General features: G+C 50.4%; 1 protein-coding gene across 2 annotated transcripts in view; it reads left to right on the forward strand.

Annotated features, from left to right (window-relative positions):
• CMTR1 (cap methyltransferase 1) overlaps positions 1-12,085 on the forward strand; it is a 50,298-nt gene extending 38,213 nt beyond the window's left edge. For both annotated transcript variants that reach the window (XM_032253609.1, XM_032253610.1), the window contains 11 exons: positions 1,854-1,910; positions 2,663-2,720; positions 3,234-3,302; positions 4,220-4,351; positions 5,256-5,378; positions 6,059-6,150; positions 6,808-6,876; positions 8,229-8,276; positions 9,040-9,152; positions 9,763-9,871; positions 10,602-12,085. In XM_032253609.1, the coding sequence (XP_032109500.1) occupies positions 1,854-1,910; positions 2,663-2,720; positions 3,234-3,302; positions 4,220-4,351; positions 5,256-5,378; positions 6,059-6,150; positions 6,808-6,876; positions 8,229-8,276; positions 9,040-9,152; positions 9,763-9,871; positions 10,602-10,734 (1,003 nt within the window). In that variant the 3' untranslated portion in view covers positions 10,735-12,085. The remainder of the gene's footprint in view (positions 1-1,853; positions 1,911-2,662; positions 2,721-3,233; positions 3,303-4,219; positions 4,352-5,255; positions 5,379-6,058; positions 6,151-6,807; positions 6,877-8,228; positions 8,277-9,039; positions 9,153-9,762; positions 9,872-10,601) is intronic.
• The last annotated feature ends 972 nt before the right edge of the window (positions 12,086-13,057 follow it).

Raw genomic sequence — 13,057 nt, forward strand, 5'->3', positions numbered from 1 at the left:
AGCAGTTCTCCATCTCAAAATAAAATAATAATAATAATAATAATAATAATAACAACAACATAACGTATTTAGGCCGGGCATGGTGGCTCATGCCTGTAATCCCAACACTTCGGGAGGCCGAGGCAGGTGGATCACTTCAGACCAGGAGCTTGAGACTGGCTTGGCCAACATGACGAAACTCTGTCTGGCAAGAGAATCACTTGAACCCAGGAGGCAGAGGTTACAGTGAGCTGAGATTGAGCCACTGCACTCCAGCCTAGGTGATAGAATGAGACTCTGTCTCACAAAAAAAAAAAAAAAAATTTTTTTAAAGAAAATGTATTTATTTCCCTTTCATTTTTGAAGGATATTTTCACAGGGTATGGAATTTGAGGTTGATGTTTTTTCTCTTAGCACTTTAAAGATAAAATTCCATGCTTCTCTGCCTCCCTTGTTTCTGATGAGAAGTCGCCATTATTTCTATTGTTTTCCTGTACGTCATGTGTCTTTTTCCCTCCTGGCTGCTTTTAATATTTTATCTTTTATTTTTAGTGTGTCAACCTTGATATATTTATATGTGGTTTTCTTTGTATTTATTCTGCTTGGGGTTCACTGACCTTGGATCTTTGGATTGATTTCATTCATCAGTTTGGGAAGTTTCTTGGCCATTTGTTTGTTAATATGTTTTTGTTGTTTTATTCTTATGAGACAGAGTCTTGCTGTGTTGCCTCGGCTGGAGTGCAATGGCACGACCTCAGCTCACTGCAACCTCTGCCTCCAGGGTTCAAGTGATTCTCCTGCCTCAGCCTCCCAAGTAGCTGGGATTACAGGTGCCCACCACCATGCCTGGCTAATTTTTGTATTTTTAGTAGAGATGGGGTTTTGCTGTGTTGGTCATTCTGGTCTTGAACTCCTGACCTCAGGAGATCCACCTGCCCCAGCCTCCTAAAGTGCTGGGATTACAGGTGTGAGCCACTGCACCTGGCCTTATATGTTGTTTTATTCTTTCCTCTGCTTCTGGAACTCCAATTATGTTTATGTTAAGCAGTTTGCTATTGTTCCCGATACCTAGATGATCTGTCTTTCTTTTCACTTTTTTTCCTCTCTTATGTTTCAGTTTGGGTTTCTGCTGACATGTCTGTCCTCAAGTTCACTGGTTCTTTACTATGTTCAGTCTGCTAATCCCAGCAAAATAATTATTCATCTCTAACATATTTTCATTTCTAGAATTTCTATTTGCCTTCTAAAAATATATTTTCTATATCTTTGCTGAAAATCTTCACTTTTTTATATATGTCATTCTCCCTTTCCACTAGATCTTTTAACATGTTATCTTTAACAGTTCCTTAAAGGCCCCGTTTGATAATTCTAACACTTGGGCCATCTCTGGGTCTTGTTCTGTTGGCCTGTTTTCCCTCTTGTCAATGGGTAGCATTTTCTTGCTCTACCACATGCCTCATAATTTTTTATTAAATGCCAGACATTGTGTGTAAAGAACAGTGAAGACTAAAGTGGAAAGGGTGGCTGGTAGAGGATAAATGGGTTGAGTAAGCTTAGTCTGTAGTTGAACCGAGTCTGGGCTTTGAATGAGTTCACCACTACTTTCAGATTATTTAAGGTTGGAATCAGAAGCTTCCTTTTAGTAAGACTTGGGATCTAAGAACTGAGCGACTTAGTTTTACTGTTCCACTCTCAGCCTTCAGTGAGCCCCACATAACTGCACCTTGGGGTAGAGGTGTGGGTTTCTTAATTAACTGTTCAGCTCCTCCACCAAATGCAGATGGCCACTGCTCCAGCTTAATCTCTCTGTCCTGATGTCAGTTGCCTGTCTTTTTTTGGTAATCCTGAGATCAAATAATTTTTTTTTCTTTTAGCCACTGTAGTCTACAGATTAAAGCTCTGGCGAAAATCCATGCCTTTGTTCAAGACACGTGAGTGTTGCCCACTTTTCAGAATCCACCTATTTCAACATCTTGCTTTTCTCCTCCCCACAAGCTGTTTGTTTTTTCATTTCAATGAATATTTTTAAATACCTACTCTTATCTCATACTCTGTGATGGTCTCTGAAGGATGCCAGAGACGTGTATGACATGAACCTTGTCCCCAGATACTTTACATTGTCTTTGGGCAGATAAGAGTAACCCAGGAAAAGGATATGGGAAAAGTTATCAAGAGTGCATCAGAGGGTGTAGAGTAGAATAGCACAAGTAGAATACATAACGTTCGGGGGACACGGGGTAAAGACTGATTGAGAGAGGGGAGGTAGGACTGATGAGAGAAACCTCTGGTAGGGGTGAACGTACGCTAATTCAGCTTTGTGGGGCATGATGAATCCATTGGGACGGGTTTAGTGTGACCCCTGTCAGCAGAAGAGGAGCTAGAACATGCTGATGGGTGATTGAAAAGGGGTGTCGGGGAGGACCCTGGCATCCAGGTGGTCTGGAGGGTACTTTCTCCTTTCCCATTGTGGTGAGAAGGGCAGGAAATCCCATTTCATGTATGTTCAAAAGGAGAGCCTTCCATGTGTTGTAATCACCCTGGGCCAGTGGCAGCTTGGTGTCTGTGTGTATACTCACATGTTCATTCATTCAGGCCTCCACTCCATGGGATATGAGGGGTGCACAGGGGCTGCACTCCTGTGCCTCTTAGAGATTTTAATCACTAACTGGCTTCATATTCCTAGGACACTGAGTGAGCCTCGGCAGGCAGAGATCCGGAAGGAGTGCCTCCGACTCTGGGGGGTGAGTGTCTCCCTCAGCCCATTGCTGCATCAGGGCAGGGAAGCTGTAGAGAAGAATGGAATTAACTCCCAATCCTGTCAGCTTAGGGTCTCTCCGCATCCCAAGATATCTGCTACCCTCACAGTACCCTGGAGGTTGACATCTCGGCATTGTTGGTAGTTACCTCTTTGGCCCTTTTACTGCCCGTTTGGCCCTGCAGCTGGGTCAGAAAGGACTACGGGGTGGGATGCAGGGAGGTGGACTGGTGTCATTTTTGCAACTGGTGGCTCTGTGTAGCAGCACTGACCACAGAGAGCACCAGAGAAAAGGAAGTAGCCTTTGGGGTACACTACCACAGGGTCCAAAAGGGAGCAGTGAGTGAATTATCCACCTCCATCCCTGCCACCACAGCCTCCTTTGTTGTGTGCCATTCCTCCTCCCCAGTGTGACCCTAACCTCCACGTGCATACACTCTTACACGGCCTTGGTCAAAAGGGCATTTGAAAGTCAAAGCTCTTTGCTGTCTTATTTCAGATCCCAGACCAGGCTCGTGTGGCTCCTTCTTCCTCAGACCCCAAATCAAAGTTCTTTGAGCTGATCCAGGTAAGACTGGTATCTGTGGTGGAAATAAAAAATTAGAGTTCTGTCTCTAGATGTGGATGGTACCACTGAGGCCTCCCAAGGGCTTGTGCAGGCACTTCTCATGGGCTCTAAGGGGTAGAGCTAAGGCTGCCACAAGTGAGAACCTTTGATATACAGTATTGAGGTCCCCAAGAGCAGTCAGGCCAACAGAGGATTCTCATCTTCAGTGCTTATGCCCAGGCACAAGCCACCCAAAGGGTGGTGCTGGCTGTGTCATCCTGGCAAGTTCAGGATCCTGTGGGATTTGCTTACAAAGGAGACATGGAGTGTGGGGCGATCTTAGGCAAGGGAGGTGATCACAGGGTGAAGGGAGCTGCCATGGAGCTGGTCCTCAGAGTTCTTTTGCTCTGTTTCTTCCTACCACTCAACTCCCAGCTTTTACTTGAGCCTCATTTAAATCTGGCTTAGATCATGGGCAATTGTGTTGGTTTTGTTGGGGTCAGGGACTGGAGACCGAGGTTCAGATGGCCTCAAAACAATAGTATGTATACATTTTTCTTAATGGGGTAAAGAGATCACTTAACTATTCTCAAACCAAATGCTGAGGAATCCTTGCTTTTAGTTTTATTGAAGGGGCAGCTTTTAAAATCTGGTGACATTTTCTTATAGTTCTGGTAAATCGATCTGTACTTGGGGACTCAGTGTTCTTTCCTTTCCCAGCCTCTCCTAATAGGTCCTACAGGAACACTCCAAGCAGATGAAATGAAATAGATCCCATTTATTACACAGTTAGGTAGAGAAGGGAATGCAGGGGAGCATATTTCAGAGAGCTCATGCTTCTTGTCCCTTGCCTTGTCGAGCCTGCCCTCAGCCCATATAGGCACCCATACTGTCCCTTCCCCCAACCTGGCAGTGTTTTCTCTGACTCATGGCTGCAGGGCACTGAGATTGATATCTTCAGCTACAAGCCCACACTGCTCACCTCTAAAACCCTGGAGAAGATCCGCCCTGTGTTTGACTACCGCTGCATGGTGTCTGGCAGTGAGCAGAAGTTTCTCATCGGCCTAGGGGTAAGTCTGCAGCTGGCTTCCTGCCCAGCTTGGGATGGTGGATTTGCCCTTTGTGGGAATCTGGACAGCTGCCTGCCACATTTGGTGCATGTTCTCTTGGCACTAAGTAGCTAGGGCTTTGACCTAGTGAATGTATTTCTTGAAACTTCATTTGCTTTCTTCCTGAGTTTGCCAAGTGTCATTCATTCATGCTTTCATTTGTTCATGTGTTTGTTTCTTCAACTCTGTGCATTGCTAAAGGGACCCTACAACTTTTCTTGTGATACAGAGCTTCCCAGGCTAGTAGCATGGTCAGGAGGCTAATCTGGCTTGAGCCCATGCAGCCATTTCCTTGCAGTACCACCACCGTCCCATGCCATCCCCCGTCTTCCGAAGATACTCCCTGTTCCGACTCTGGGCCCCCTGGAGTCTAAAATTTAGAAAGAGGGAAAGCCTTGGCAAGCTCTTTATCTTACTTAGCTGGGTAAAGTCATTGCTTTTTCTTTCAACTCTTATGTTTCTGTATAATTTGATCCTGTCTTCCTCAGTTACTTCTTTTGTGCCCTCTCATACTTTTTTTTTCTCATTTTACTGCTCTGCTCTTTAGACCCTTCACCAAACCCACCCTAGACATACATGAAACTGGATTTTTGAGGGCCTCTAATCATGGACTTAGGTCTTTTGAGTGGTGCCCTGCTCCTGTTCCAAGGCTGAGCCAGATGTCTGCTTGTCATCTGCCTAGGCACTGGAGAACACTACTATCATTATGACTAAAGTATAATTGATTTAATCTCTCATAGACATTTTCTTCTGACATTTCCCAATCCCGTCAGCTTGAGGCTGCCAACTAAAAGCTCTTGAGAAATAAGCCTCTTACCCTTGATCGTCATGCCTTCCTTACCCGGCTGTTTCTCTCTGCCTGTAGAAATCCCAGATCTACACGTGGGATGGCCGCCAGTCAGACCGCTGGGTCAAGCTAGACCTGAAGACAGAGCTGCCCCGGGACACTCTGCTGTCTGTGGAAATTGTGCATGAACTGAAAGGGGAGGTCAGAGATGGTTCTGCTCAGGTGTTAGCCCTGCAGCTAGGGGACTAGGGTGCTGCTGAACCCGGCCTTTTGCCCTGAGTTAACTTGGTTACATTGTGTGGTGGCTGACAGGGCCCAGGGCTAGGGAAAGGGTTTGTAATTACTCCTTCTCCCAGAGCAGTTGCTCTAAGCCACAGTGGTTCAGGTAAGGAGGAACGCAGTCTGTGTGCATCAAAGGAGACCTCAGTTGTCTCTGTGCATTGAGGACCCTGATGAGTCTACTGGGTATTTTTTAGCAGCTGATTTAGTTTTTGCTAAAAACCAGAGATCCCTTGGGAAAGAAGAGACTTGTTATTTCTCAGAAGCCATAAGTATCAAATCTATATGGTGACATTCAGAACAGTCAGTAGGAACAGTTGGCAAGGGGGGTAAGCCAGGTCCTGTCTGGAGTGCCATGGCAGCAGCCTCACTGGGTTTGAGGTTCAGGGCCTCTTCACCCAGTGGCTTGGATCTTCCCCTGCTCAGATGCCCAGGCCAATCTGGTGCTGAGAAGCAGCTGGGAGGGAGACAAGAAATATCCTGCATTTAGAGCCATACCCTTCCTTAGCTATAGGTGGAAAGAAGCCACATACCATGGTGGGTAGTGGGGGCTGAAGACTGACATCTGGCAGAGTGGGCAGTGTACTTACTTATCCTTCTAGGGGAAGGCCCAGCGGAAGATCAGTGCCATCCACATCCTCGATGTCCTTGTGCTGAATGGCACCGATGTCCGGGAGCAGCACTTTAACCAGCGGTCTGACCTGGGCCCCAGGGTAGGGAGGGTGGGGGTGGGCAAGGGCAGCTTGGTGGACAGCGGCCTCCTGAGGTGTGGCCCCTCACCCAGGCCTTCTCTGCTTGTTGACATCCTGAGAATTCCCGCCCAACCCACTGGTTGATACCAAAGTCAGGGTGAGAACTGGTGTTGCCACTTCAGAGTTTGCTAGGGCTTGGGACCTGGTTATCAGAGATACCAGCACATTCCATTTTGCCACAGCTGCTCAGGTTGAGATATTTATGTTAAAGTTGAGCAAGAGGGTGACCTTGCAGGAAGAAACGTCCTGTGTTTCAGTGGTCCCATTTAAGTAGCTTCATCTGAGCGGGTGCACTGTGGTGTCCATGGTTTGGGGTGACAGGGCAGACACATACAATAAAGACGATACTTGAAGTTATAGTGGAGGTGACTGAGCACAGCTGAAGGCACACTTCAAGAAAACCAACCGACATAGTGAAAATAGAGGCCAGAATCACAGGGGCGGGGCAGGCTTCCTGGGGAACATGGGTTCTGTCTCTTGGAGCAGTCTTGCCGCAGATTCAAAAGGTTCTCCTACTGGAGCTGTGAAAATGCCCTGGGAGTAGGGGTGCTGATGGAGGCATCCTTTCTTGCCTCTGAGAGAGACTGTTTGGATTGTAGAATTCAGCTTGCCGAGAAATTTGTGAAAGCCGTTTCCAAGCCCAGTCGGCCTGACATGAATCCCATCAGGTGAGCATGTGATCCCTGCCCTCCTTGCTTCTTTCTGGCTAGTACCTGCTGCTCCCGTCCAGTGAGGGATGGGATGGCTCAGTGGAGGGCACTAGGCAAGTTGGTGTTAGGGACAAGACTGTTCTTGCTGAGGAGTTTGGGGGTGCTAGGTAGGTGACTTGCTCCAGAGCATCTCCCCATCCTGCCTAGCAGTGGGTGGACTGCATTCTGAGGGGTTAAGGTGGCCTTGTTTAAGATGCACGTGCTTCTGAGAGTGCCGGCCCACCTCATGAATCACCCGTTCCCACTTGGGCATTGTTAGCACATCACCTGACCTCATTTTTTTCAGGTAAGAAATGGGAGCTGACGGAATGGGAGTTTTGAACATGAAAAAAGAGAAGGATGGTTTGAGGGAATGGGACCCCCAGTGCTTGGGGAGGAGGCGGCCAGGATTGTTGTAATGTTAGATAGTGAGAAAGTTCCAGGATCCTGAGAGGGAAAGGAGGAAGAGAGCAGGGTCAGGAGGAGACAGACGGAGGACACACTTTTCCAGGGTAGGCTGAGGTCTGAGGTTATTGCCACACGGCTTAGCCCTGCTCTTGGGGGCTTCATGCACTGGAGACTGAGGTATCTGTTTACACTTCACCAACATCATTTTTGTCCTTTTTAACATAAATTTAGTTAAAATTAAATCCAGTATTGAGAATGCCCTTTATAGATGGCATGTGAAAGTGTCAAAGGAATTTCTGTCTGCACTTTAGAATGTCCTGTCTGCTAGGTCCTGAAAGGCAGCTCCCAGGGGGAACCTTGCCTTCATTGCTTGTCGTTTGGTGGCTGGATTGCTGGGAACCTTCCCCACTAGCAGTTCCAAAGACATGTTCAGGGCCCCCCAGAGGTGGAGCATGGGCATCAAACAGGAGCCCTACATCTTGGTTTGGGGTCCCTCACCTGCTGTGGGTAATAGAACCATTAGGACTGTTGAGCAGTAACTTGTTATGGAAGGTCTAAAATCCACGTGGATAGACCTGGGCGAGAGCCTGCTCCTTGGTTTTCTGCCCTCTGGTGATGGTGAAGATGACTTGGGGGTGGGAAGCTGACAGAGACATCTTTGTCTGCCTCCTTTCTACCTCCTGTCTTCCAGTATCCATAGTTGCAATCCCCAGTTGTCCTGATGCAGGCCTGAAACCCAGGGCTTATCTGTGTAGACAGCTGCTTGGCAGGCTCAATGTCCTCACTGCCGGTGGGCTGGGTGGTTTCAGGGAGGGCCTGGGGCAGAAGCCAAGGTCAGGTGCAGTTTCCTGCCTCCCAGCTGCCTCCTGGACAAGCATGTCCCCCAGGAAGCCTTTGCCTTGTCTCTGTCCCTCTGCCTGCAGGGTGAAGGAGGTGTACAGACTGGAAGAGATGGAGAAGATTTTTGTCAGGTGAGTGACTTAACCTTTGAAGCTCAGAGTCAAGAGGAGGCGGGGGTGCGGCCGTGTCCTGGAGTCATCCTCCGTTTTGTAGAGATGAGTCAGGGGTGGGGTAGTGAGCTGGCTCTAGTGGCCTCCTCATCTCACCTGCCTCGCTGCAGTGCCACTGCAGCCAAGAGCCCCCTGGCTGAGAGCTGCTTCAGCTTCCTGTCAGGAGGGACCCGGGCAGGCTGTGTCAGACAGAAATACGGGCTCATTGATGCTGTCATAGTTACGATGGGCCCTGCGAGGGGCTGAGCAGCAAGCTGCTTGAAATACCATAAATCCCAGCTCCCAGTGCTGAGAGAGATTGAGCCTGGAGGGGTAGAAGGGGCATAAATGCGTCCTTTTAGTGGTATTCGGGTGCTCACAGATCTCAGTCTCCTTCTGGGTGTGCTTGTGTGGAGAAGGTTACATTAACTCTTTCATGGCCACAGTGTTGCCACGGCACCCATGGTCTCAGATCTCACCCTTACTGGTGTCACCATGAAACCCCTCAAACAGCAGCAACACAGCAGGGCCATTTGTTACTCCCCTGCACTGTCTGAGTGGGAATTCGGGGCCTGAATTCCAAACCCAGCATGGCTACTCACTCACTTGGCTCTGTGCCTCAGTTTCGTCTTAAGTCAAACCAGCATCAGATACTACGGTTGGGGTGAATTTATTAGCCAGAGACTAATTTCATCAGCCAGGGCCTTTTCGCTCTCTCCTGCACATACCTTCTCGGGGAAATCAGGTTGGAGATGAAGATCATCAAGGGCTCCAGTGGCACCCCAAAGCTCAGCTACACAGGGCGTGATGACCGGCACTTTGTACCCATGGGCCTCTACATCGTCAGGACAGTGAATGGTGGGTGAGGAGGGACTGTTCCTGCCACTCCCTCCCCTCTTCCCCCTTCCCCCCTCCTCGCCAGGTGATGGGCCCAGATGCTGCCTGAGCCAGAGCTAAGGTCTCACTGCTAAGGTGGGTAGCAGCCAGGCTGGCATTTCTCTGAGGTACATGTTAGGGGACAGTGTTCCCTGAGCCTCTCCTGTTCTTCCATGGGCCCTGGGAGTTGGGTAGGGAATAGTGAGAGAGCTCAACTTGTACACATGCACGTGTTGTTCTCATGGCAGGAAAAGGGCCTTTTCAGCAGACGGCAGCATGTCCAGAAAGTCAAGCTTGGCTTCTGTCCATTTGCATCCCCCTTTCTTCAGAGCCCTCTGGCTGAGAGTCCTAGAGATGTTACCCTGATAGCTGGTTGGCAGGATTGGGGTGGGGTCATTGAGAAGTCATTACTTGGTCATTCTCCTGGAGCCACTTTGGGCTGGTGATGAAGGCTGCCACCTCATGGGCTGTTCCCTGCCTGCTTTTGTGGGGAGGCAGGAATAGGACCACCAGGAGTGGAGAAGGGCACGCACCTGTCCTCCACAAGTGCTGTGTGTCCCTTCTGGGTTTCATCCCCTCTTGCTCCCGTCAGAGCCCTGGACTATGGGATTCAGCAAAAGCTTCAAGAGGAAGTTCTTCTACAACAAGAAAACCAAGGACTCTACTTTTGACCTCCCTGCAGACTCTATTGCCCCATTTCAGTAAGTAGCTGTTCTCCAAGCCTGCCCTCCTTAGCAGCCTCAAATACTCCTGCAGAATGCTAGCCAGCTGTCCTGGGGCACACCCTGGGTTCTGACACTACTGCCCACCAGGGGTTCCACTGAGCCTGAGAACACCTTTGTGGGGATGGCAGCCCCCTGCAGGTGTGGCTGGGCATGATGCCTGGACCTGCTGTGATAGCTGGGGGCCTGGCTGTGGAGGACCCCTCTGGGTAGCATATTCACTCCATGGAGCAGCCACGTTTCAGTGACATTCTGACGCTGGCCTGATGGTGGGAATATACTGAGGGCCCACAGCCCTGCCCCTTGGCGCTCAAGGTCCCAGCTGTCCTTTTTAGGACCCAGTGTCCATTAGACTGTTGGTCATGGGCTTCCCCAGCAGCCCTCATGTGCCTGTAGTTAGCCACTGACATTTTCTGTCACCACACTACTAATACTGTTCTATTAGAGAAGCACAGACAGATAAAGCAGGAATATCAGTCTTTGTAGGAATCCAGTTGGATGCAATTAGCAGCAACATCTGTTTGTTGGGAAAAGTTGGTTCAGGGAGGCAGGGAGGAGCTGGGGCCTACTGGGTACCTTTTGGCTGCCGGGGGAAGACCCTCAACTAAAGTCATTGACAGACCCCTGCCTCCCACACCTTTAAGAACACTTGATCCTATTCCATCTGGGTGCAGCCCTCTGACCTCTTTGCCCTCCTCCTCCTCCCCAGCATCTGCTACTATGGCCGGCTCTTCTGGGAGTGGGGGGATGGCATTCGTGTGCATGACTCCCAGAAGCCCCAGGACCAGGACAAGCTGTCCAAGGAAGATGTCCTCTCCTTCATCCACATGCACAGCGCCTAAGGGCCTCAGGATGCGCCACCCCTGCAGAGTGTCCTGTCATTCCTGAGACAGGGCCACCTGGGGCCCCCAGTGCTAGCTTCTTCCCCTCTTGAAAAGGGACCTGGGAGCATTGCACCTGGCATGAGGAGTGGGTGGCCTCCTCTCCATCCCCTGAAGAGCTCAGGCAGGGCCCTGCAGAGGACACTCCCATGTTCCTTCTGGGACACCTGCCTGGGAACTTTCCCCTGCCAGGACTCAGCCTGAAGGAAGCTGCTCCTGAGGCAGGTGTGAGGTCAGTGCCTAGGGCACGTGGGCTGATGGAGGACACGTCAGAGTAGCAGAGCTGTGGGCTCTCTATTCTCTCCTGCATCCTGTAGACTCACTTTTCTGAGTTCCATGCACTGCCCCTGAGGGTAGCCATGCCCTTGTTTTGCCCAACTTTTTATTGGGCCATCCCTGAGTAGGCGGAGGCCTGCTGTTGTGAGCTGGCCAGGAGAACCTGCTGTAAAAAATCAAGGTTTTGTTTCTTTGAACTTACCATTTTGATGCCAAGTTGGAGACGATATTCTTGTCTCCTCCCCCCACTCATCCTGGCCGTCGCTGGAGTTCTTCCTGGCCCAGAGCTCGACAGTCCAGCAAGGTGGGAAGGAGGGAGTGTAGGCCTCACGTCCTTGACACCACGTTGAGATCCCGGGAGCCCTCTCTTTAGTACCGAGTATGGAGTTGTAGAGCCGTCCTGGGCCCCATCCCCTTTTAGTCCAAACATTGGGCAGCGCTAGAGGGCAGGAGGCAGCCTTGAAGACCTGTCTTTCTCTCCCCCACAACAGTGGCCCCACCAGTAACAAAGGCACCTCTAGGGGTTTGGGTGGTGCTGCCCTCTGGCAGTCATGCACCACCATCTGCCATAGCCACCCTAAGGTCTTGGCAGAATTCTGAGCTGGAAATGCAGCTCCCTTGCTGCCCTTTCCCGTTTTTCTTCCCTAATAGGAGGTACAGTCTGCTTTTGTTTGTCGTTACATGGTCACTCCCATTTCCTCTATCTTGGTGGAGGCAGAGAGGATGGGAAGCTGGGCAGTAGCTCTGGGTGGGGGAGGGCACCTGTGGTTGTTTCTAATGGGAAATACCTCTCAGAGATGTTCATGCAGGCTCCCTTGGGCCCCATTCCAGTGCCAGGCTGGTTTCCATGGAGATAGGGCACCGAGGCTCCTGTGAGGTTGGAATCGACTTCACCGTGGGGGTCCTTCAGCCAGCATCCAGCTTCCCACCCCCAGGCTGGCAGCAGCACTGCTGAGATGCTGTATTTCCACCCAATCCTGGGTTTATCAGTGTGTCTTGCAGAATCTTGGATCATTAAAGATAAACATATTTTTAATGCTTGTGTGGCTCTGTGTTGGGGCTGCTATTTGTCCTCAGTGCTTTGTGGTCTGGGACTGGCTTGGATGAAACAGCTTGGGTCAGAGGTGAAGGAGAGGCAGCTCCACTCATAGCAGAGGAGAGAAAAGAGGGTTTGTTTAATCGGAGCCTGTCCAAGCTTCTGGGGCCCTGCAGGGCTCCCAGGCCTGCTGCTTGCTGCTCAAGAAGGGGCCTAAAGAGTTGGGGGAAATTATGGCAGGGACTGCAGAATGAATGAACGTACAGCCCCAGGAGGGCAGAGACACCTTCCCCCGTTACATAAATCATGCAGCTCACTCTGTGGTGGCACCGTGACAGTCCAGGATCAGTCTGTGTGACCAAAATAACAGAGGCGTCAGACCAATTAGTGTCACTAGACTGGGGGGAAAGAGGGAGGGAGAGATGGTTTCACTGACCCTCGCCTGCCTTCCCTTGGTGGAGGGCTGGTTCTGTTTGCAGTGGGTGGGGGAAGGGGGGAGGGGGGCTGTTCCTGGGGGTGGGGGATGCAGATGCAGCAGGCACCTCCTTCTCTGTTCCGGGGTGGTTTCTCCATCAGTTAGTCATCGTGCTGGTGCTGGTTCCCCAACAAAACCCAACTGCACTTTGCTGGCCTTCCTCGTTCTGGCCCCGAGTCCTTTGTGGATGGCCTTAGCAACTCCTTCTCTTGTTTTTCCTACTTAATTGGTTTCATCTTCGGCATCCACGCCCTTCCTCTGTTCTGCCTTGCTTCAGCCTCCCACCTGCTCTCCTCCTTATTCCCAAGCTAGGAGTTAGACATGCGGGGTGGAGGGATAAAGGGGCATGTCTGACTTTGCAGTTCCTGCCACAGCTCCCCCTCTGATCAGCCCTACCCCTGCTTCTCACTACACACCCCAGCTGATTTACTGGCCACTGTCACCGTAAGTCTGTCTGGTCATTACCATGACTCTGCTGCCCACTCGCAGCCTCCCCA

Source organism: Sapajus apella, unplaced genomic scaffold, assembly GCF_009761245.1.
Source record: "Sapajus apella isolate SASKATOON/1434 unplaced genomic scaffold, GSC_monkey_1.0 scaffold83, whole genome shotgun sequence".
Lineage (NCBI taxonomy): Eukaryota > Metazoa > Chordata > Mammalia > Primates > Cebidae > Sapajus > Sapajus apella.